This window comes from Acomys minous (genome assembly GCF_964271855.1).
Source record: "Acomys minous genome assembly, chromosome: 2".
Taxonomy (NCBI): Eukaryota; Metazoa; Chordata; class Mammalia; order Rodentia; family Muridae; genus Acomys; species Acomys minous.
In genome coordinates this window covers 64904962-64926855 of record NC_140484.1, presented here as the reverse complement: position 1 = coordinate 64926855, position 21894 = coordinate 64904962, and the positions used below count along the sequence as shown (strand labels likewise).

The 21894-nt window shown below is 47.6% G+C and overlaps 1 protein-coding gene across 2 annotated transcripts in view; it reads right to left on the bottom strand.

Annotated features, from left to right (window-relative positions):
* The window catches only part of ADAM12 (ADAM metallopeptidase domain 12), a 320214-nt gene that overhangs the window by 114194 nt on the left and 184126 nt on the right, over positions 1-21894 (bottom strand). For both annotated transcript variants that reach the window (XM_084751157.1, XM_084751158.1), the window contains exon 4: positions 3050-3128. In XM_084751157.1, the coding sequence (XP_084607283.1) occupies positions 3050-3128 (79 nt within the window). The remainder of the gene's footprint in view (positions 1-3049; positions 3129-21894) is intronic.

The following is a 21894-nucleotide window of genomic DNA, read 5'->3' as shown; positions in this document are numbered from 1 at the left end:
GTTTTAACTCCATCACTGCTGATGAGAAATCTGTTGTAGGTCCAGCTGTCCTCATTTTGGACAAACTGAGTGCCTCAGGCAGTTTTAAGACACCCTGCCCCCTCCTTTGATATCATGCAGGTTCTCTGTAAACCATCCTGGAGTATTATCTGCCCTTTTCCCTGGGATTGGTGGATTTTTGTCAAGATTCAGATCTCCCTTCAATCTGGGTACACTGCTGTCACATTCTGTTTGGTTACTGCTTCTTTCCCACGTTGAATATTGGACTTCCATGGAATTTCCATTAGATCTATTTTGTTCTTAAATTTTTCCTCTCTGGCTCATCTTCTACCTCTGTTTTGGGAAGGGCTAATTGTCTTTCTGCCCATGGGTGCACCTTCACTGTTTCTTTATTCACTGTCTGTCTGTCTTGTAATTTTTGAGTTGGGGCTCATTATTATTATTATTATTATTATTATTATTATTATTATTATTATTATTATCTTCTTTTCTCTTTGCATGATCATCACATACAAGTGGGCTATAGAAAATTCCCTAGGGAACACTCTAGCCTCGGCTCAAGCAGACTTCCGTGGTTTGGGAGTAACTCTGAGGTCAATGTCTGACTAGGAATTCCATGTGAAAGGCTGTAAGGGGTCTATTTTTCCCTCCTTCCATTCATGTGTGTGTGTGCATGCATGTGTGCATGTGTGTGCATGCATGTGTGGTGTGTGTGTGTGTGTGTGTGTGTGTGTTATGTGAAATCTTCTTTCAATTCCTTACACCTGGCAGGCAATTCTTTTTTTGCTTAGGGCTGAGAGAGCTGTCTTCTGCACAAGCAGCAGCCATGCAGGGAAGCCAACTCTCGTGAGATTCTGATTGCAACAGTTAATCCAGTTTCTGCCCCTGGCACCTGGCCTTTATACTTACTCTCATTCTTAATTCTATTATTCTCTCTCTTCCCCTCGCAGCTCTGGGTCCTGTGTAGCCTTTTGGGGCCCCATGGCCCAAACTTAGTAGCTAAAGCTCTGGATATCCCTGCTCCCACATATTACTTTGTTAATTTTAGAGAGGGTCTCACTGTAGCCTGGGCTAGTCTGTAACTCACTATATAGCCCAGGTTGGCCTCAGACTTGCTGTCTTTCTCTTGTGTCCCATGTCACTACACCCAGATAATGCCCCTTGGACTGTTTTTTTTTCTGATTCATTTTTAAGCTTGAAAATTTCACAAGATCTTGTATATTTTGTTTTGGATTTCTGAGTCTTCTCGGGGCTGGGACAGCTGTGGCAGCCCATCCTACCATGGTGTTCCCAGATAAGAACGTTTTCACTCCTAAGTGCCAACTCCCAAAAGATGGTGTGAATAGAATGCTGGAGGCCCAACAGAGGCCGAGGGCTGCTCCACTGGCTTGCTTTTTAAAAACACACGTGCACAAAGTTCTTCATACCAGAGAGCCTCTTCTTCTCTCAGAGGGCACTGACTTTGTCCTCTGCTTTTGCAATCTCCTGGAATTTGCACACAGGGCTGTGTGTGTGCGCGCAGATGCACAGTGTGTGCCAAGGAGGCACACAAATGAATGTGGGTCAGAGTGACACATGGAAGCTTAAACAGCCCCAGAGATGGCTCGGTGGGTAAAGGTGCTCCCTGGCAAGCCTGATGATGTGAGTTCTGTTTCTGGGTCCCAAATGATGGAGAATAGAACCCGTTACCACAAATTGTCCCCTGGGCAACACACACACACACACACACACACACACACACACACACACACACACACACACAATACCAGGAGGTGACAGATGTCATATTGTGTTAACTCAGTAGAGGATATATTGTGCATTCCTTTAAGGTAGGTTAAACCTAGCCAGTTTTCCTTCACATGTGTTTAAAATGTTGCAAAGTTTAACAGAGCAAAACTCAGCTGTGGCAGGACTGCTTTCCATGCCACCTTTTTCTGATAAGTAACAGCAACCTACCCATTGTCCTCCTCTTCCTCTTCCTCATCTTCTCCTCTTCTTTCTTTGCCTTCTGCTCCTCTTCCTCTACCCACCTTCTCTCCCACTGTCACAGGTAGGCAGCTTACTATGTAGCCCTGGATATATATAGACCAGGTTGGTCTTGAACTCATAGAGATCCATGTGCCTCTGTCTCCCAAAGTGCTGGGATTAAAAGTCAATGTCACCATGTCTGGCTAAAGAGTTGACGGCCAAACTCTGCCAAGACAGGGTAAGCAAGTCATCAGTAGTTCTGCCTCACAATTATGTCTGTCAAATATACTGGCCAGAAAGCTGAAGATGATGCTCCAACATTATAGAGAGTTTTGGGCGACATTTGAGGCAGCAAACTGTCTCTGTCATTTTTTTTTTCTACTCTGGAAGCTGTAACCCTGAACTTTTTGTTTACTTGGGTAATTAATTTAGTTTTATTCCTTTTCAAGTCTCTGATGGGGTTGAAGGCAAGATAGTTTAGCTTTACAGTTATCTTAATTGTTTAGGGTGTTTTTAGGTCTAGATAGATGTTTTAAGTTGATATAAGATATGATAGATATTGATTTATATTCAGAATTTTATACTCACCAAGACCGGAAAGATATTTTCTTCAAGGTTGCCAAATACAAATAGCCAAAACATTATGAATGTAACATTTATATAATTCCTGATTGTTTTGTGGTTCTCCTTGCTGTATGTAATTTATTTTGTGTGTGTCTATGTGTGTGTGTAATAATAATAACAATAACAACAACAACAACAATAATAATAATAATAAAACTCTCTTGATTTAAAAAAAGCTGATTTTTTGTTTGTTTGTTTGGAGGAAGGGTCTCCTTTTGTAGCAGCTCAGCTTGTCCTGGAATTCATTCTATAGCGTACATTAGTCTTTAACCTCAGTGATCCTCCTGCCTCAGTTCCCTGAGAGCTGGAATGTGAGGTGTGAGCCTGCCTGCTCCAGGGGTTCCTGGGGCCTACACTAAGAATCCGGACATGTGTTTCGCTCAGAGGAAACCAGCTACAAAATGTCAGCACAGATTTCATATGCAGAGCTCTGTCGGCCCGGACACTCAGGACTTACCGTGTAATTTCGAGTGAAGGAGACATCGGTACCATCCTGCAGATAGTGGGTCTCCGTGAAGCCCTTGGCAATGAGTCCCCTGTGGAAACAGAAATGACGTAAAAAATGAGTGTGGCAGATGGAGAGCCTGCTGTGAGCATCTCAGGAGTGGGGAGGAAACAAAGCACCGAGGCTCCCAAAGGGCTTCAGCTATTCAGGTCTCCAGGGAGAATCTGGAGGGGGCCTAAGTAGAAGGCAGTCTGCAGCACCTTTTGAAGAGTTGTCCATGTGGTACCTGTGGGGTCTCCCTTCACTCTCCTGATCCCATTCCTCTCAGGCACATGGCTTGGGACTCACCATGTACCTGGATGGACACCTCTCCACACTCCTCATATTCCTGATATAGACCATCCCCCCACATATCCCACCATCCTCACACTCCTGATACACACCATCCCCCACCATATCCCACCATCCTCACACTCCTGATACACACCATCCTCCACATATCCCACCATCCTCACACTCCTGATACACACCATCCCCCACCATATCCCACCATCCTCACACTCCTGATACACACCATCCCCCACATATCCCACCATCCTCACACTCCTGATACACACCATCCCCCACATATCCCACCATCCTCACACTCCTGATACACACCATCCCCCACATATCCCACCATCCTAACACTCCTGATACACACCATCCCCCACCATATCCCACCATCCTCACACTCCTGATACACACCATCCCCCACCATATCCCACCATCCTCACACTCCTGATACACACCATCCTCCACATATCCCACCATCCTCACACTCCTGATACACACCATCCCCCACCATATCCCACCATCCTCACACTCCTGATACACACCATCCTCCACATATCCCACCATCCTCACACTCCTGATACACACCATCCCCCACATATCCCACCATCCTCACACTCCTGATACACACCATCCCCCACTATATCCCACCATCCTCACACTCCTGATACACACCATCCTCCACATATCCCACCATCCTCACACTCCTGATACACACCATCCCCCACCATATCCCACCATCCTCACACTCCTGATACACACCATCCCCCACTATATCCCACCATCCTCACACTCCTGATACACACCATCCCCCACCATATCCCACCATCCTCACACTCCTGATACACACCATCCTCCACATATCCCACCATCCTCACACTCCTGATACACACCATCCCCCACATATCCCACCATCCTCACACTCCTGATACACACCATCCCCCACTATATCCCACCATCCTCACACTCCTGATACACACCATCCTCCACATATCCCACCATCCTCACACTCCTGATACACACCATCCCCCACTATATCCCACCATCCTCACACTCCTGATACACACCATCCCCCACCATATCCCACCATCCTCACACTCCTGATACACACCATCCTCCACATATCCCACCATCCTCACACTCCTGATACACACCATCCCCCACATATCCCACCATCCTCACACTCCTGATACACACCATCCCCCACCATATCCCACCATCCTCACACTCCTGATACACACCATCCTCCACATATCCCACCATCCTCACACTCCTGATACACACCATCCCCCACATATCCCACCATCCTCACACTCCTGATACACACCATCCCCCACCATATCCCACCATCCTCACACTCCTGATACACACCATCCTCCACATATCCCACCATCCTCACACTCCTGATACACACCATCCCCCACATATCCCACCATCCTCACACTCCTGATACACACCATCCCCCACATATCCCACCATCCTCACACTCCTGATACACACCATCCTCCACATATCCCACCATCCTCACACTCCTGATACACACCATCCCCCACCATATCCCACCATCCTCACACTCCTGATACACACCATCCCCCACCATATCCCACCATCCTCACACTCCTGATACACACCATCCTCCACATATCCCACCATCCTCACACTCCTGATACACACCATCCCCCACCATATCCCACCATCCTCACACTCCTGATACACACCATCCCCCACCATATCCCACCATCCTCACACTCCTGATACACACCATCCTCCACATATCCCACCATCCTCACACTCCTGATACACACCATCCCCCACCATATCCCACCATCCTCACACTCCTGATACACACCATCCCCCACCATATCCCACCATCCTCACACTCCTGATACACACCATCCCCCACCATATCCCACCATCCTCACACTCCTGATACACACCATCCCCCACCATATCCCACCATCCTCACACTCCTGATACACACCATCCCCCACCATATCCCACCATCCTCACACTCCTGATACACACCATCCCCCACCATATCCCACCATCCTCACACTCCTGATACACACCATCCCCCACCATATCCCACCACACCCCACTATTCCCCACCATCCTCCCAGCCCCACATGATACACCATACCCTCCTACCCCACCCCACACTTAGATACCATTGACCCATCCCCACATGTCACATTGGTCCACAAATTAGAATCAGTGGAAAGGCCACTGGCTGGGTCATAAAGGTAATCAGACCAATCTCTGCTCCTGAGGACGCTACAGCCTCAGATGACAGAGGAGACTGTCTCAGAATGCAAGAGCTGTGTTCCTGGGTGAAGCAATGTGCCGTAGGTGGAGCATCAAGAAAGCATTGCAGAGGGAAGTGGACACCACTGCGCCATAACAGAGCGAGGAGTTGGGCGAAGTTCATCAGAGTGGGTAGGGATGGCGGGACTCCCAGGCTGAGGATGGCCAGGACAGGCCACCTGGAGACCTGGAATCAGGAAGCCAGCTGGTATAGGGCAAGAAAGGACCTAAACAGAATCTGATTTCATCTGTCAGGGCAGTAGAGTCCAGAGTGGTTTCAAATTCTGAGTCACTGGAGGAGCAGTGGAAGAGGTGGTGCGGTCGCTCTACGTACCACCAGCTCTCCTTGTTAAGGTCAAGCGACAAACATGTGACCCAAGCCCATCCAATCACTGATCTCCTTTGCAGATAGCCTTCTTGCGCTGGGACTTCTGGGAAGAGGCTTTTCCTCGAGTTCTCACGGCTCAAGGTGTGGCTGCAGAGCTGCCCTCAGTCTGGCCTCCGCTTGGAGAGGATGCTGGAAGCACACACACCTGTTAACCTGGCAGTGATGAAGGGAAGAAGAGAGATGGTCCAGCTACTTGCATGCTGTAGCATCTTTCTCTCCAACAAGGCCCTTTTTGGCGTGAGCTGGTTCCATCTGAGTTTGCAGCTGACATCCTGGTAAGTACCTCAATTCAGAGAGGTGGAGATGCTGGGTATGCAATAGAGGAGAGGCTTTCTTCTCAAACTCAGATTGCCTTGGTGCTTTTCCAGGCAAGTTCAGAACAGTACCCCTGTTCAGGGCAAGATCCCTGTTTCACATGGGTCTTAATACATTCAAGAAACATGCATGCCTATTTTAAGCCAGCTAGGATGTTGCAGTGGGTCTGAGATAGGATGTACTTATCCACGAGAGTTTCAGGAGGGTGTAGCAAAAAACAAAACATGGGCAGTTGATAACCACCCATAGTTTCTCCTGAGCTGTAAGTGTTTCACTCACCTCCAGAGTCTGAAAAAAAAAATTGAGAGGACTTACCTAGTAACAGTGGGGTCTCAAAAACCCACCCCCAAAGTGCACAGGCCTTCCGGACAGGTCCATGCTCAGAAGCATGGCAGCCTTGTTGGCATGTCCCGAGCAGAGCAGAGGGGAGCAGGAAGAGAGATTTTAATTGCCTTTGAAATGACTTTTGAGTGAGAGAGAACGCAGTTGGGTTCACACCGGGGCTCCAGAGAGTTCTGACATACCACTGCCTGCTTCTGCCCTTTATGTGTCTCTGAGCAGGCCTTGGGGTGGGCAGCCCAGGCAACTGTGCCACTTCTGATTCCAACCTGAGTAATTGCTCTTCTGGTTCACACTTCTCTGGCCAACAACCAGTCCCTGGGTGGTTCTAGAACATTCCAACAAGGGCTTTGCATTTGCCATATTCTGTGTCTGGGATGTTCTTTGCATGGTATGTCACGTGCCTGACTCCTTTTCACCCGTCTTCTCCTAGTGTAAATGCTGTCTTGCCAGGCGGCCCCTCCTCTGATGTGGAATCTGAGTTACCCACTGCAGAGCCCTTTGGTTTCCTGCATAGCGTTCTGATTTGGTTTAGTTTATCTGTTTACGCGTTGCCTCTCTTTGCTCTCGAGAATGTAAGCCACAGGGGCTGTTCATTCACCAGTGTGCTCCCAGTAGTGCAGCCTGCCCACACAGCCTTCTTCCCAAGCTAGTAAAATTTTGCTGAGGACTTCCTCTAAAAATTGTTTTTTGAGATTATAATTTAATTATAACAGTTCTCTTTTCCCTTTCCTCCCACCAAGCCCTTCTATATATGTCCCCCCCCCCACTTTCCTTCAAATTCATGGTTTCTTTTTTCATTAATTGTTATTGCATGAATATATGTTTATGCATATATACATATATATATATATCCTGTTCACTCCATGCAATGTTATTTGTATGTATGATTTCAGGGATGACTGTTTGGCCCTGGACAATGGTTTCATGTTCTATTCCCCAAGGAAGGCCACTTCTCCTGTCCCCAGCTTTCCTTAGTCGCCTGTGGTTCTTTGTACAGTGTTGGGACCACATTTTTATTTTCCCTTTCCCCGCCTCCACTTTGGCATGTTCAGTGGTGTTGTCCTTTTCAGCTCGCTCTGATCAGTCATGTTGGAGAGACCGCATGGGTGTAGCTTCTGACACTACCAAGGGACACAATTTCACGGCAAAGTTCCTCATAGATCTTTGGATCATCCTCATTGGATCAGCCTTTCTAGAACTTTCAGTCTTTCCACCCCATCTTCTGCAAAGTTCCCTGAGCCTTAGGTCTGGGGGTGTTTTTATAGATGCGCCCACTGGACTGGGCTCGGCAGCTCTGCACTTTGATTGGTTGTGGTTTCTGTAGAAGTCTCCATTGGTGGAACACTTGCTTTGAGCCAGGCACCTGCTTGGCTTGTGGCATTTCATTTAACCTCTACCGTAGTTAGCTGTAGGGGTGTGTACTGTGATGTTGTTCATTTATTTGCCTTCTGTCTCTTGAGAGAGGTCTAGCCTAAGTGTGAGCTCCAGATCCTGGTTCAGCTTTGGAGAGTACAGACTTGTATCAGCAAACTCAGCTTTATCTCTAGACACTGTTCTTAGTGTCAAGAAAACAAGACAAAACAACAACAACAACAACAACAACAACAACAACAACAACCACAACAGAGATTACAAGGACGCTCAGATGACCTGGGTAAAGTCACACCATAGTTTGTACTTTTACACAACGTGACTTGTTTTGATTTTATGTCTATGAGTGGCTTTCCTCCATGCATGTCTATGTACAACATGCACATCTGCTGCCTGGAGATGTGGGATGATTCCGTCAACTCCCCTGGAAGTGGAGCAATGGATGGTTGGAAGGCAATATGTGGGTGCTTGGAACTGAACCCTGGTCTTCTGTGAGAACAACAATGCTCTTCACCACTGAGCCCTCATCCCAGCCCCACAGTTTGTGCCGTCATGTCTTGTGGAGCCATCAGTCCTCCCAAGCAGGTCAGGTGACATCTTCCAAGCACATGTGGCAGGTGCCATGTCAAACGGTGGAGAAGCGGGTATGACTGGAATAAGGGCTAAATGAACGCACGGGGACAGAGTCCTGTCACGTCACGCCTAGGACTCTTCCTTGTCTCCTCCCTCCCTCCCTCCCCAGCGCATTCAGCAAAACCAAGCAGGTGCTAGATCGGAGTGTTCCGAGACGTACATCTAGTTTCTAAGTGGCTGGAAGTCAAAGGCCCCCGAAGAAGGGCAGATGGACAATGAACGGGTGTACTGGAAATACGACGGCAAGGATCTTATGTTTTTACCCAAAGAGAAAATCAAGTTAGATGGCTCTCCATGAGTAAATGGCAGCAGAAGGTGGATGCATAATTTCATGAGAACATTCCTTCCCTCCGCTTATTAGATTAGCTGACCCAAACAAGGCACTCTCTTCTCTCGACACCAGACAATGAAATGCATCTCAACTGCGCCAGGAGCTGATGTTGCTGGTTCCTATTTGCATGACACCTAAATAATGTTCTCATTTAGCTGACGATAATCATCGTGCTAGACCCTGGAGGTAAGGCAGAGCATGTGCTTCCCCATCCGGGGAGGAGAGATTCAGAGTGGCCACAGCTGAACGAGAGACACACCCCAGAGTCCTGCCTCGGGTTAGGGAACTGCTGCTAAGCCCTGCAGCTAGCCCAGGAGTTGGTACCCAGGAACACTGGGAGAGTGATGGGAGAGAGCCAGTTACCTTTGAACAAATGCGTAAAGTGCAGGTATTCAGGGCATTCCAGTTGGGAGTGGCCACACACTGAAAGGCACAGAATACGGGGACAGCAGGCTGGGCTTCTGGGCTTAGTGAGTGTGGTGGTGCATGCAGCTCCTATTCACGTGTGTGTGTGTGTGTGTGTGTGTGTGTGTGTGTGTGTGTGAGAGAGAGAGAGAGAGAGAGAGAGAGAGAGAGAGAGAGAGAGATAGGTATCTGGGAGTGTTTCTTACAGGTTGCTACATGTCACTGCTTTTGTCCCCTACAACAGGAGCCATGATGACACGCAGTGGTGACATGAGCTGACAGCAGCTTTGAAACACTCCTTTAGTCTGGCAGGGACATGGAAAAGACTTTGAGGGAAGGAAGGACACAGGAAGGTTACGGAGGAGGTCAGTGTGAATGGACAAAGGACCAAGACAACACTGTGACATCCAGGAGTCACACCCAGGAGGGGCCCAGTACAACAGCAGATGCTGACAATGGCTGGGGGCAGGAGGTAGGATGGGAAATGGCCAGCTTAGTTCATGCACACTGAGTGTGTGATGCCGAGGGGTCTTTTCTTGCTTGTGTACCTTTAGCAGATGACTGTATGTGGCTTGAGAGTGTGGCTTGCAGTAGAGACACCATGCAGTATGGTGAGGGAAAAGCGGAACCCCACCCTTTTCATCTAAGCACTGTGTTCTCTGATTTCAAAATCTCTGGACACACATGGCTGAAAATGGTCATTTAGGCTTTTCAGTAAACGTTATGATGTAGGTGAAGTTCTTACAAAATATGCATTTCTGAAAATGTCTGGACATTGAACCAAAGCACAAATGACCTCCAAGTGGATTTTCGGGGATCAACATTGAAATTATACTTCATGCATTTACCATTATGTAATTTAGTAAGATAGTTTGAGTGAGACAAATTCCATTAAAGTGACCTGTGGCTATGCTTCTTCATTTGGGTCTCCAGGAGCCCCTCTCTCGCTGCCGTCCTTGAGTGAACTTTTCTCCTGTGTTCTGCAAGGAATTAGCCCCAGGGCCTTTGCTTGTCTGTTATTTTTTGTTTGCTTGTTACTCCCACAATGAGCTGGGACAGAGGGCAGAACATTCCAGACTAGCCCAGTTCCTGGCACAGGGTGAGGATGGAACGTAACTGACAAACATTGCTACAGAAAAGCTACTCCATCCAAACTGATTGGACCGATAAATAGAGATAAGACTTAAATGGTTTTCTCTGATCCTAGAATGGGGTATGGAGTGAGGACAGTCATATGCAGGACCTCATTGTTTTAGTAATTCTAAAATCATGGGGCTGGAGAGATGCCCCAACAGTTAAGGGCGCTAATTGTTCTTCCAGAGGACCTGAGTTCAGTCCCCAGCACCCATGTCCAGCATCTTATAACCACTTGTAACTCCAGCCCCAGGGAATCTAACACCTCTGGCCTCCATGGGCACCTGCACTCATGTTCATATACCTATAAGCAGACTCACACTTAAGCATAATTAAACAAAAACAACAACAACAACAACAACAGTAATGATGATAAAGAGTTCTCAAAGCTTTGGAGGTCATTTAGACGAACTCTGATTCCTTCATATCAATTTCACAACTGTTTCAATGAGGGAAACAGAGAAATGGCGGAGGGAATCAATTCCTTGGGCCACAAGAATTCATCCTTAATATGTCAACTTTTCCCCTTATTATTTCTTTGAAGAGTGTACATGGGTCTTGTGGGTTTAATTACCCTGTAGGACAATCATACAGAAGTGTCACAGGACAGCTCTTGCCACCAGCCACCACCAGTGGGGGCACTGTGGATTCTCTCTGCTGTTGAGTCGCATGTGTGCGTGGACTTCAGTGAAAAAAGACTCATTTGATACTCAGGCAGAGCCTCTGACATGCGGATTTGCTTCATCACAGACTGTTATTCCACACGTTACAAAGACATTCATTATGGAAATGTGGGCCATGTTTTTTTTTTCTTTCTGCTAGAATGTGGAAATGCAGCACCTACAGCTTTAAGAGTACAGCACACAATAAAAAGTGCAGTGAAAAACCAGGGTCCGTGTTTGCCTACTTACTGTGATAGCCCTATGTTATCTAGCATTATCTAGACCTAAATTAGAGCTAGGCAAGTTTAGAGTAAATACGAAGAAGCAGATCAGCACACACCCTCCGGGGCCCCACGGACTTTGAAGGATGCTTTCTGGTTTGTAGCAAAAAACCTTAAGCTGAGCAGAACCACTGACTTGTTACAGTGAGGGGACAGATAGTTTACTAGAAAGTCAGTGCGTGGGGGTGGTGAGTAAGAGGAGAGGGGTAGGGTAGATGCTTCAGTTGGTAAGGTGCCTACCATGCAAGCATGAGGGCCTGATCTGGGGTTCTCAGTACAACTGCACCCACTTATAACCCTAGCACTGGGGGTGCAGGGTAGCCAGAGACAGGCAGATCCTTCTGAGCACACTGGCTGCGAGTCTAGCCAACCAGTGAGCTCTGGGCTCAGTGAAAGCACTGTTTCTGAGGATGAGGTGGAAAGTGATAGTGACAGACGCCCATTTGCTAAAATGCTCAAAATATCCAAACATGTTGTGCTTTCTTTTCTGGAATAACAACAACAACAACATTATCATCATCATCAACAACAATAAGAAGAAAATGCTCTTTGCCCAGATCTTATTTAGTTTCTAGAAACTACTATAAATAAATAAAACTGTTGATCAACATTTTGGGGGCTGTTAAGGAACAATTAAGTTTTCTGCAAAATAATTTCTTAATTGAATGTCTCCAGTAACAAATGTGCAGAGTTTGGATCAAAGCATGGGCATCCATACAGAGATACAATGCCATTGCTGCCTTTTTGGATGACTCTCTTGAGTTCAGCTACTCTCATCTGCCACTGATATCAGTGTCACCTCGGGGGAAATCTATTTCAAGTCACAGGACTTGCTTCAGTCACCATGCCTGCTGCTGTGATAAAAACATCCCGAAGTTCTCAGGGAGAAAGGCTATGTTTTGGCTCATGTGTTGAGGGTACACATCATGGCGGGGAAGGTGTGGTGAGAGAGCCTGGTGCAGCTGGCAAGCTGCATCCACAGTCAGAAGAGAGAGGCAGATGCTGGTCCTCATCTTGATTTCTACTGCTTATGCAGTGTGAGGCTCCAGCCTAGGGAATGGTGCCGCTCACGGTTACAGCACGGCTTCCCACCTTAGTTAACCCAGACACCTAACCTTAGAGGCATGCCCAGAGGCTAATGTCATCAGCCATGCCCAGAAGCTTGTCTCCCAGGTGGTTTTAGGTCCACCAAGCTGACAATCAGTATTAACATCACCAGACTCATTAGTCAACTATCTGTCCAGCCAAGATGTAAAAGCAGGTGGGAATGGTGGTGTCTTCTTCCTGATCCTCAGCTCTCCCGCTGAAACCCTTAAGTCCTTGGGCAACCATCCCTTGTTTTAAAGGATCATGTCATTTGAAAGTTTTGAATGTGGCCCGTCACCCTTGTATGAGAAATATCAAGCTTAATACAGTTGGGGGAGAGGTGGCCCGCAGATAGAAAAGTTGAAAACACAATTAACTATTTTTACAGATAAGTAAAGCCCCAGGGCCACTTCTCTGGGAATGGATCACAGTGGGAATGGGTCAGAGCTAGACTGCCTGCTTCCAGGACTCTGTTGACCTGTGTAAACAGTGGCTTTTCTCAGGCTTCAGTACATTTCTTAAGGAAAAATAACCACTATTGGCACCACTGGCAGCAGCAGGCGACATTGACGAGAGAGCTCCTGCAAAGTCACGTCATTTTGTCCGCATTTTCACCTTCATGTATTTTTCAAGACAGGAATTTGTGTACCCCAGGCTTGTGTTAAGCTAGCTATGTAAGGGAGGGTGATCTTGAACTTCTGAGTCTCATCTTTCTACCTTCTGGGTGCACAGAGACTACCGGCACATGCCCCCATGTTTAGTTTTAGTAGCGCTGGGGGATTGAACCCAAGGCCTTACATATTCTAGGCGAGTGTTCTATGCACTGAGCTACACCTCTCACTCACATGTTCAGATCTCATGTTTAAAACATTCTTGGCAGTGTCTAAAGGACACTCGTTCAGGTGTGGTCATTTGTGTCAGGGCAGGAAGAGCTGACACTACTCTTTACAGAATGGGCCACTGTAAATTCAGTCATGTAAGACTGAACAATCAAGCCTGCCTAATATTGATAATGAATAATAAATAAACAATAAGTTATGTGTTTCAGACAACCTAGATATTGTCTGAAAACAACCAACTGGGCTTGTCTCCGGAAGCCAAGTCAACTTATTTTTTAAGGTTAATTTTTTTGTTAAAAAACTATTGGTGTGTGTGTGTGTGCGTGTAAGGGGAGTGCAGGTAAAGTGACCACAGAGGGCAGAAGAGGGCCTTGAAGTTCCAAGAGAGGAGCTAGTGTTACAAACATTGTGGGCCATCTGAGTTGGGTGCTCGGAACCAAACTCCTGTGTTCTGAAGGAGCAGCACATGCTAGAGCACTGAGCCATCCATCTCTCCAGCTCCACAGAGCCAACCAGGATCCATGTTTTAATTGTGCATGGTACTCTGCTCTGCGAGGGACATTTAGGAGCCTCTGCTCCCTGAGCACCCACACAGTTGACAGGACAGCACATGCTATAACCTGAGGGTTTTTAACTCATTACAGTAATGTGGCAAGGACAGTATTTGACAATCTTTACAGACACAGGCTCAGTCTAGAGATATTAGGATGTCTGTCCAAAGGCCACAGCTACCCAGGGTTGAGGTGCTAAGACACCTTACACCCTGTCCTTGGCCATGTCTACTTGTAAGAGGAGACAAATGTTTTCCTTCCATTCTACCCAGCGCAAGGCTTGATGGTCATTTCAATGAACCACTTCTCCAGTGGAATGACTGCCTCCAGCATGCGGGAAGGATGTGCCTGCTCAGCCTGCCTGGTGCTGTCAGAGATGAGGGAGGTCACTCTGACATCCCTGGTCATCTCTTGTCATGCTCCCAAAGAGTTTCTATGGCCATCTGAAAGATGTCTGGTAAGCAGCAGTTCTAAGTGATAACAGTTCACACGAGAAGACAAATCTTTCTTCAAAATGGGTCATAAATACCAAACAGACCAGCCTGGCTTTGCCTTGTTTTCTATGCCCTTGGGAACAGGGCCCAAGCCCACGCTGGCATGTTCTTATCTACAGCAAGGGTGACAGTGTCTACTTGTGAAGGTACAATATTTCACAACATTTAATAAACACCCCAGGCCACATCCACATTGTATGCTTACAAAAAGTAATTAATAATTTTGTGCATAGATTCCCTCTCTCTTCCCCCTCCCTCTTGTGTGCACATGCTCACATATGTGCACATGTGCATGTGCATGTGAGTACACTTGTCCTCAGAGGCCAGAAGAGGGTGTCAGATTTCCTGGAGCTGGAGTTTTAGGCAGTCCTGAACTACATACATTGGATGTACTGGGAGTCAAACTCACATCTCCTACAAGAGCAATACCTGTTCTTAACTGTTGAGCCATCTGTCCAGCTCCAACAAAACTGGGGTAATGATCACTCATTAGCCTGTGGCTCTCCTCAGTCCTACCCTGTCTTCTGTTTCAGCTCACCATGTTCTCTCATCTAACCTGCTAGGACAGCTTAACATGACCTCACAGTCATTTTTTTGCACCAATATGGTCCTTCCTTCTCACCATATGACAGCCATAGTGATGGTTTAAAGTGAAATGTCCAAGTATGCCATTCCTGCTCTTCTGGGTGGCCAGGCCCTTCTGCTCACTCCTTCTGCTGGCCTGGGTGGGTCCATTTGGTCCCCCAAAGCCTGCATTCCCTTTGTCATGATGGGCATTGGACTTCTTTCTTCCTCTTCACGGTCACTCAGTTACCCGAACCCCACAAGCTGCCCGCCTGCTTCTCTCTCATTCTGTGTCTTGTGTTTACCCATCTTCTGGGCTCTGAACGTTCCCTAGCTGCTGAGTGGTTTGTCTGAGGTGAGCAGCCCCATCAGGGCAGAGGCTGTCTCTCCTCTGCCGCCTCAGTTCTTATCCTAATGCTTCTAGGCTAGTGTGCTCTCTGTGGACCCGTGTTTGACTGAGCTGTGTGTTAGTTAGTGACTACAACTCCACATAGGGAGGCAGGGCTTCTGTTTGCTCAGGGTTCCAGAGAATTCATGCGTTAGCATTTGTAGACTGCTTCATTAGTTTCTGTAACCAAACCCAGGTAGGATAAGACCTTACATGCCTAATTATGTACGTTATGCCCTGGACTCATACCCCCTTTATTGGTCAAAATGGCATAATGGCAGTAGGCATAGAGGGTGGATGAGGGTCTTCATGCCAGAGGTAAAGGAGAATGCAAGAGAGAGGGCGCGCATGCAGAGACAACATCCCCCTCAGGGACCTGTCTCCAACTATCTGCTCCTCCAACAAGGCCTCACCTCCTCAAGCCTCCAAAATCTCTCAAGTGCACACAAGCAGCTGGGGAGCTAGGCTTGAACACAGCCTGTGAGGGGTGTCTCCTGTGCAAAGCCTAGCAAGAGGGAAGAGGGCTCAGTGGGGGAGGGGCCTGACAAACAAGCATGAGAATCTGCATCCCCAGCGTCCATGCAAAAGCTGGGCATTGTGGCATGTGTCTAACCCCAGCGCTGGGGGTGGGGGTGGGGGTGGGAGGTGGAGACAGGTGGATTGCTGGAGCGCACTGCCTCTCCCCCCTCCTCCCCCCAGCTCTGCGCCCAGCCTAGGCAGTCAGTGAGCCCCAGGCTCAGTGAGAGATGCTGTTCTAAAAAATGACGCAGAGATAGATGAGGACACTGGTATCTGGCCTGCACATGCATGTGCGCACACACACAAGAGCACTTGCTTAGATGTTTAAATATGTACACATAACACACACACACACAATTAAGAATGAGAAAGATATATCAACTGAAGTTACAGATAATATCAATAGTATTGTTTCTGTTTTCCTGCTTTGAAGAGGGAGTAGAAGTTATCCCTACTCTAAAATCAATAACTATCAACTATATATACGTATATCTATCTATCTATCTATATAGATATAGATAGATAGATAGATAGATAGATAGATAGATAGATACACACACATATAGTTGATAGTTATTCAAGGGTCTGTTTCTGCATTTCCAGCATTAACAAAACATTTAGCAAGTTGTTAGGAACCATCAAACCAACACACGTCTTTTGTTTGTTTGGAGATAGAGGCTTGGCATGTAACTCTGGCTGGCATGGAGCTCAAACACCTTCTAATCCTTGGACACACAGCCTTGAACTTCAGAATGACTGTGTCTGGTATACGTGTTCCTTTCACATACCAGCTACCCTTGGCGAGAACTCAGGTCTGCCGATTGGGTAAGCATTTTCCCAGCAATCTGGATGCAGTTCAGCCCTGCTCTCCTCACCCGCACTGTATGAAGAGGAGCTTTTATTAATTGGTGCTTGGGGCTGAGGGGGAGTTTCTTGGCCTAGGCGGAAGCCAGCCAGCCAGCCAGCTCCCAGGCAGACGAGCAGGCTGGCCAGCTGGGCTCTCTTAGACACTGACCTACATTGAACCAAGCTCACAGAATGTGTGTTAGATCAAATTTGTTCCTTTCTGCTTGCTCAAAGAGAGTTCTGCTCTGCAAATTTCCATGCTATCGCTGCCAGAGAGTGATACAAGACAGAAAAAGACCCCTACATCCTGGAGATTTCTAAACCAGCCTGTAGAACTGCTCATGCCCTCTTGCAGAGGCCACCAAGAAATGCCTCTGCATCTAAATAGATGGTTCCTGGATTCCTAAGAAGGGGGCCCTGACTGTGAGCCTGGGTGTGCAGAGACCTCATCAGTGAGGCACACATGCTTTCCTGCTCAGATCCTAGGACTGAGCTGGGACACCCTAGGAAAGCCAGGGTGTCTGCTAGCAGCCAGTGCGCACCGCTGCATGCAAAAGAACTTACGAAAGGGCAGTGCATGTCCCTGAGACAACAAAAGGATGTAAAATATAAAATTGTAGAACAAAGCAATAAATCCCACCTGAGTTCTAATTGCTGGATTCTGTCTTCATGGGGAGGGCTGGTCTCTCTTGTTTTAAAGAAGCTACAGGGAGTACGTGGAATCCTCTAGCCCCTGTGCCTTCCTCTCTGTAATTGACCTCCAAGGACTGGGTTGAAATCTCAATTTTGTTTCTTTTCTATCCTAAGCAGAGCTTTGCACTTAGGTCTCATGTGGCCCAGAGCCCAGGGGACGAATCATCGAAAGCCAGGCCAGTGACAATGAGCCATGGATGGCTCTCTCTCCGGGATAAAGGTCCCCATGACCAACATTCCCACAGTGGGGCCTTTGAATTGCCACACACCCCCTTTCCTCTAGATGGGCTCTCGAAGGAACATTTTCCCCAGTGCCTCCACTCTGCTTTCACTTCCAGCCTTGTAGGTTGCACAAGAGTACAGCTAATCCCAACGGCTGATTTTCTACAAGAATTGAAGTAGTGTTGTCAGGATGGTGGATGGAATATTTTATATTCCTCCCATTACTCGTAGGTGAGGGCAGTATGGATGACCGTGGGGAGTTAGTTAAACAAGTCAGTACACGATACAGTGTTTTCTTGGGCCATGAGAAATGGACGTCTGCAATAAGCTATGTAGCCTCAAACTGTAAACTTAGCTAAAGCCATGGAAGGGTGATGTGTTGGTCCATATTTGATCGAGATAGTAATCTAAGACATTTGTGAAGTCTCTGGAGTCACGTGCTGTACTGACATTCTAACGCTTGGAGCCCCTTTATAAAAAGCCGGCCATTTGAGGCAATGACAGAGCATGTGACAGCTGGTCACATGCTCTCTGTGTGTATGTGTGTGTGTGGGGGGTGATGACGGGGCAGATGTGTATGTGTGGAGACCAGAGGCTGACATCCAGGTTCCTGATGGTGTCCTTAATGTCTTCCCCAACTTACTGCTTTAAGACAGGGTCTCTCACTGAATCTGGAGCTCACAGTTTCAGCTAGCTCCGCTAGCAAGAATGATCCCTCAGGTCCCCCTACCCGTGCTAGTGACAGACATGGGTAGCCATGCCATTACATTTTTACATGGGACTCGGAGGGCTGGACTCAGGGCCTTATGGTTATGTGATAAGCACTTGGCCCACTGAGCTATCGCCCTAGCTCCAAATTTTCTTTTGGTTGTAACTTTCCCCACTATCACAGCCCCAAGGCTTCCTGGGTACTGGGGGAAATGCTTACCCAATGTACCCACCCTAGAACAAGAGTTTTCTTGACTAGATGGATGTTATCTGGAAAACAAACATACAAGCAAGCAAGCAAGCAAGCAAGCAAGCAAGCAAGCAGCATGCTTTCAATCTGTTTGGCTTCCAAGGCCTGGAAAATGCAGTGATTCCTTCCTTCCTTCCTTCCTTCCTTCCTTCCTTCCTTCCTTCCTTCCTTCCTTGCTTTCCACTTTTCTTCCAAAGAGGAAAACAGAAGAATACTTCCTCTAAAGTACCCAGAAACTCAGATTCAGATGAGATTTGTGCTTTCCTTTTCACACAACAATCTTGCATGCGAAGTTAGGAGTTGGGATGACATCATGTGTACCACTAAAGACACGCTCCAGAAAGACGTTCTTCATTAAGAGCTGAACGCTTTCCATGTGTCTAAGGGGGGAAAAGAGCTAAATATGCTGAGCAGGGAGGGAGGTGTAGTTTAATGACTAAAAACTGTCATCTGTAATGACCTGCCTCAGTAACCCTCCATGGTTCCCTGAAAGGAATTCTCCAGTCACCTGAAAAGTTATTGAATTAATCAGCACTTTCCACAGCCAGAAAACAACCATGACCAAGTCACCTCTCCCCAGTCAGAGACTGGGGAGCTGAATCAACATAGAAAACGGATAAAATACCACCATAAAATACCACCGATGTTCTGCTTTTCTCCCCAGAAGCCTGGGTGTTTCCAAAACTAAAGAATCACATTTCAGGCCCTGCCCCCATAGGACAGAGCTCTGTTTCTTCACTATGAACTTCCAAATCTGGAGCAGCTATTGGATGAGCCTGTGAAATCTGTGCTCATTTTATTGGGTGTCACAGTGGCACTGTGGCTTAGGGATGGTTCCTTAGATAAAGTCCTTGCCTTGCAAGCATGGGGACCTGAGTTCTGTCTCGAGAACTCATCTATAAAGAAAATAAACTCAGAAGTGTGGTGGCCTGTGCTTGTAATCTCAGTGCCAGAGATGCAGAAACAGGCAGATTCCAAGGTTTGTTGGCCAGTCAGCCTAGCTCCAAGCTAGGGAGAGACCGTATCTCAGAAGACAAGATGGCTCACAACATGAGCACTCTCCGTCTGTCTGTCTGTCTGTCTGTCTGTCTGTTTGTCTGTCTGTCTCTCTCTGTGTCTCTCTCTGTCTCTATCTCTCTGTCTGTCTGTCTCTGTCTCTCTCTGTTGTGTGCAAATGCAATATATAGTTTTCTAAACCAGTGGGAATTAAGCCACACACATCATGGTGCTTTGCCCCTAAATCCTTGGCTGGCATTTCAGATCTGTGACTGGCCACACATGTGTCACCCGGGAGCCTCCCTTTAATGATCGACTCTGGTCTCAGTGTCACAGCAGCAGACTCAGAGCTACTTTAAACATTTTTTAAATTAACTTTTGCTTATGTGCATACGTGTGTATTTGCTAATCTGTATGTGCGCCATGTATGTGCAGGTGCCCTCAAAGGACAGAAGAGGGTGCCAGATCCCCTGGAACTGGAGTTCTAGGCAGTTGTGAGCTGCCTAATGTGGATTCTGAGAGCTGAACCCCAGTCCTTTGCCAGAGCAGTTCCCTTGCCTTTCCAGCACTGTCTACTTAGGACCTGCTCCCACATTACCCACCGTGTCCCTTTGCTCTGTCTTAGAGATTTATATCTGTCTTCCTAGTATCTCATCTGGGGGAGAGTAGACATCCCCCAGTCCCTCACTGATGGAATTGTGATCACCTCAGCAAGGTGGAGGGGGATGTTAGTGAGTGCTAGTGTCGGGGCTCTGGACTGTTTGCTACTGCAAAGAGAGACATAGCTATTGCGTAGGTGCTCCTACCTGGCTTCTGTGTGGCTCATGGCCGGAAGACACACTCTTCCTGAGCTGGCCCCTGGGAATTCTTCCCACCTCTGCAGCCTCTACCTGCCCATAGTTAATGGAGAGCCTGACTGTTCATGATACTGTGGAAGATGGTCCTGCTCCTCATGGATCTTGTGAAGTGTCTCTAGGGCCTAGGGGGGAAAGATCATGATTGGCAGAAGGAGAAAGACCATCCTAAATGGCCCCAGGACATCTTGCATCTGTGTAGCAGCACTTCCTCCCTCCATTAAGGTAGCCAGGGCAGTGACTTCCCAGGGCATCCCAAACTCTCTATACTGCTTTTCCTCTGCCTCAGGCTTTTTGACTTCCTCCCTACAATCTCCTCAGCAAAACGAAGAGGCCATAGAGGGAACCAGGTGGTAGCTGCTGAGAATGGGCCTAGGATGAGAAGGACAGGAACCTAGTGGAATCTTTTTCTTTAGGTCAAAGCTGACCTGGGTCTTACCACTCCCTGCCTCTGAGCAGGAGAAATGAGGTCTACCCCTGTGACTGCTTAGAGCATTCCTGCTCAGAAGTATGGGGGATGGAGGGAGAGGAGGCCCAGGCAGGAGGAGGCAAGACCGACCACCTCAGGGGTGTAGTCCTCCAAGAATGAAACAAACAATAGCCTCGCAGTGATCTGCAGCCAAGGCAAGCAGAAGAGCACACACAGGAGGGGGTGGGCTTACAGGGGAGGAGAGTGCACTTGGAGAGATGTTCGCAGCGCTCAGAAGCCCACGGGCCACACAGCCAGGTGCAGAGAGCTTTGCCTCCCCTAATCTGGGGCCCATCTTCTCCCAGGGCAACTCCACAAAAATATTATTATTATTTAGTCACAACAATGACTCAGAAAACAAAAAAAAACCAAAACAGGCCAACTATTGGAACACCAAGAAGAGATTTCCAGGGGGGTTTATTTTAAACATATGTTTTCTAAGAGAGCAGGGAGGGCTGCCAGAAGTGCAGCGTGAAGTATGTTTTTCTCTTTTCTGTGTACAGGGCTTGCTTTGGAAACTGTCTATATAAGTGCAACCCCCCCAAAGTTTCTTTTGTCCAAGTACTTAAGGATGGGACATGGAGTTCTGAGCTTAACCTAGTTATCTCAATGGAACGGAGTTAGAGAGAGAAGAGCTGGGATTTCCCTGTGATGTGATTATAGGCTTGCGGCAGTTGGACAGAAGGGTCACTTGCACCATCTAACCACATAGAAGAGCGACGCGTTTTGCAAAACCAGCCCAGCCACCAGCCACATTGCTCTCCAAGCTGTTGGTGGATGGAGAAGGAGTCCCTCTACACGGTCAGTGTGGATTTCCATGGGGCCATGTTTCATGTGATGGAACCTGACTGGTACGGAAACCCCAGAGGTGGGCCAGCC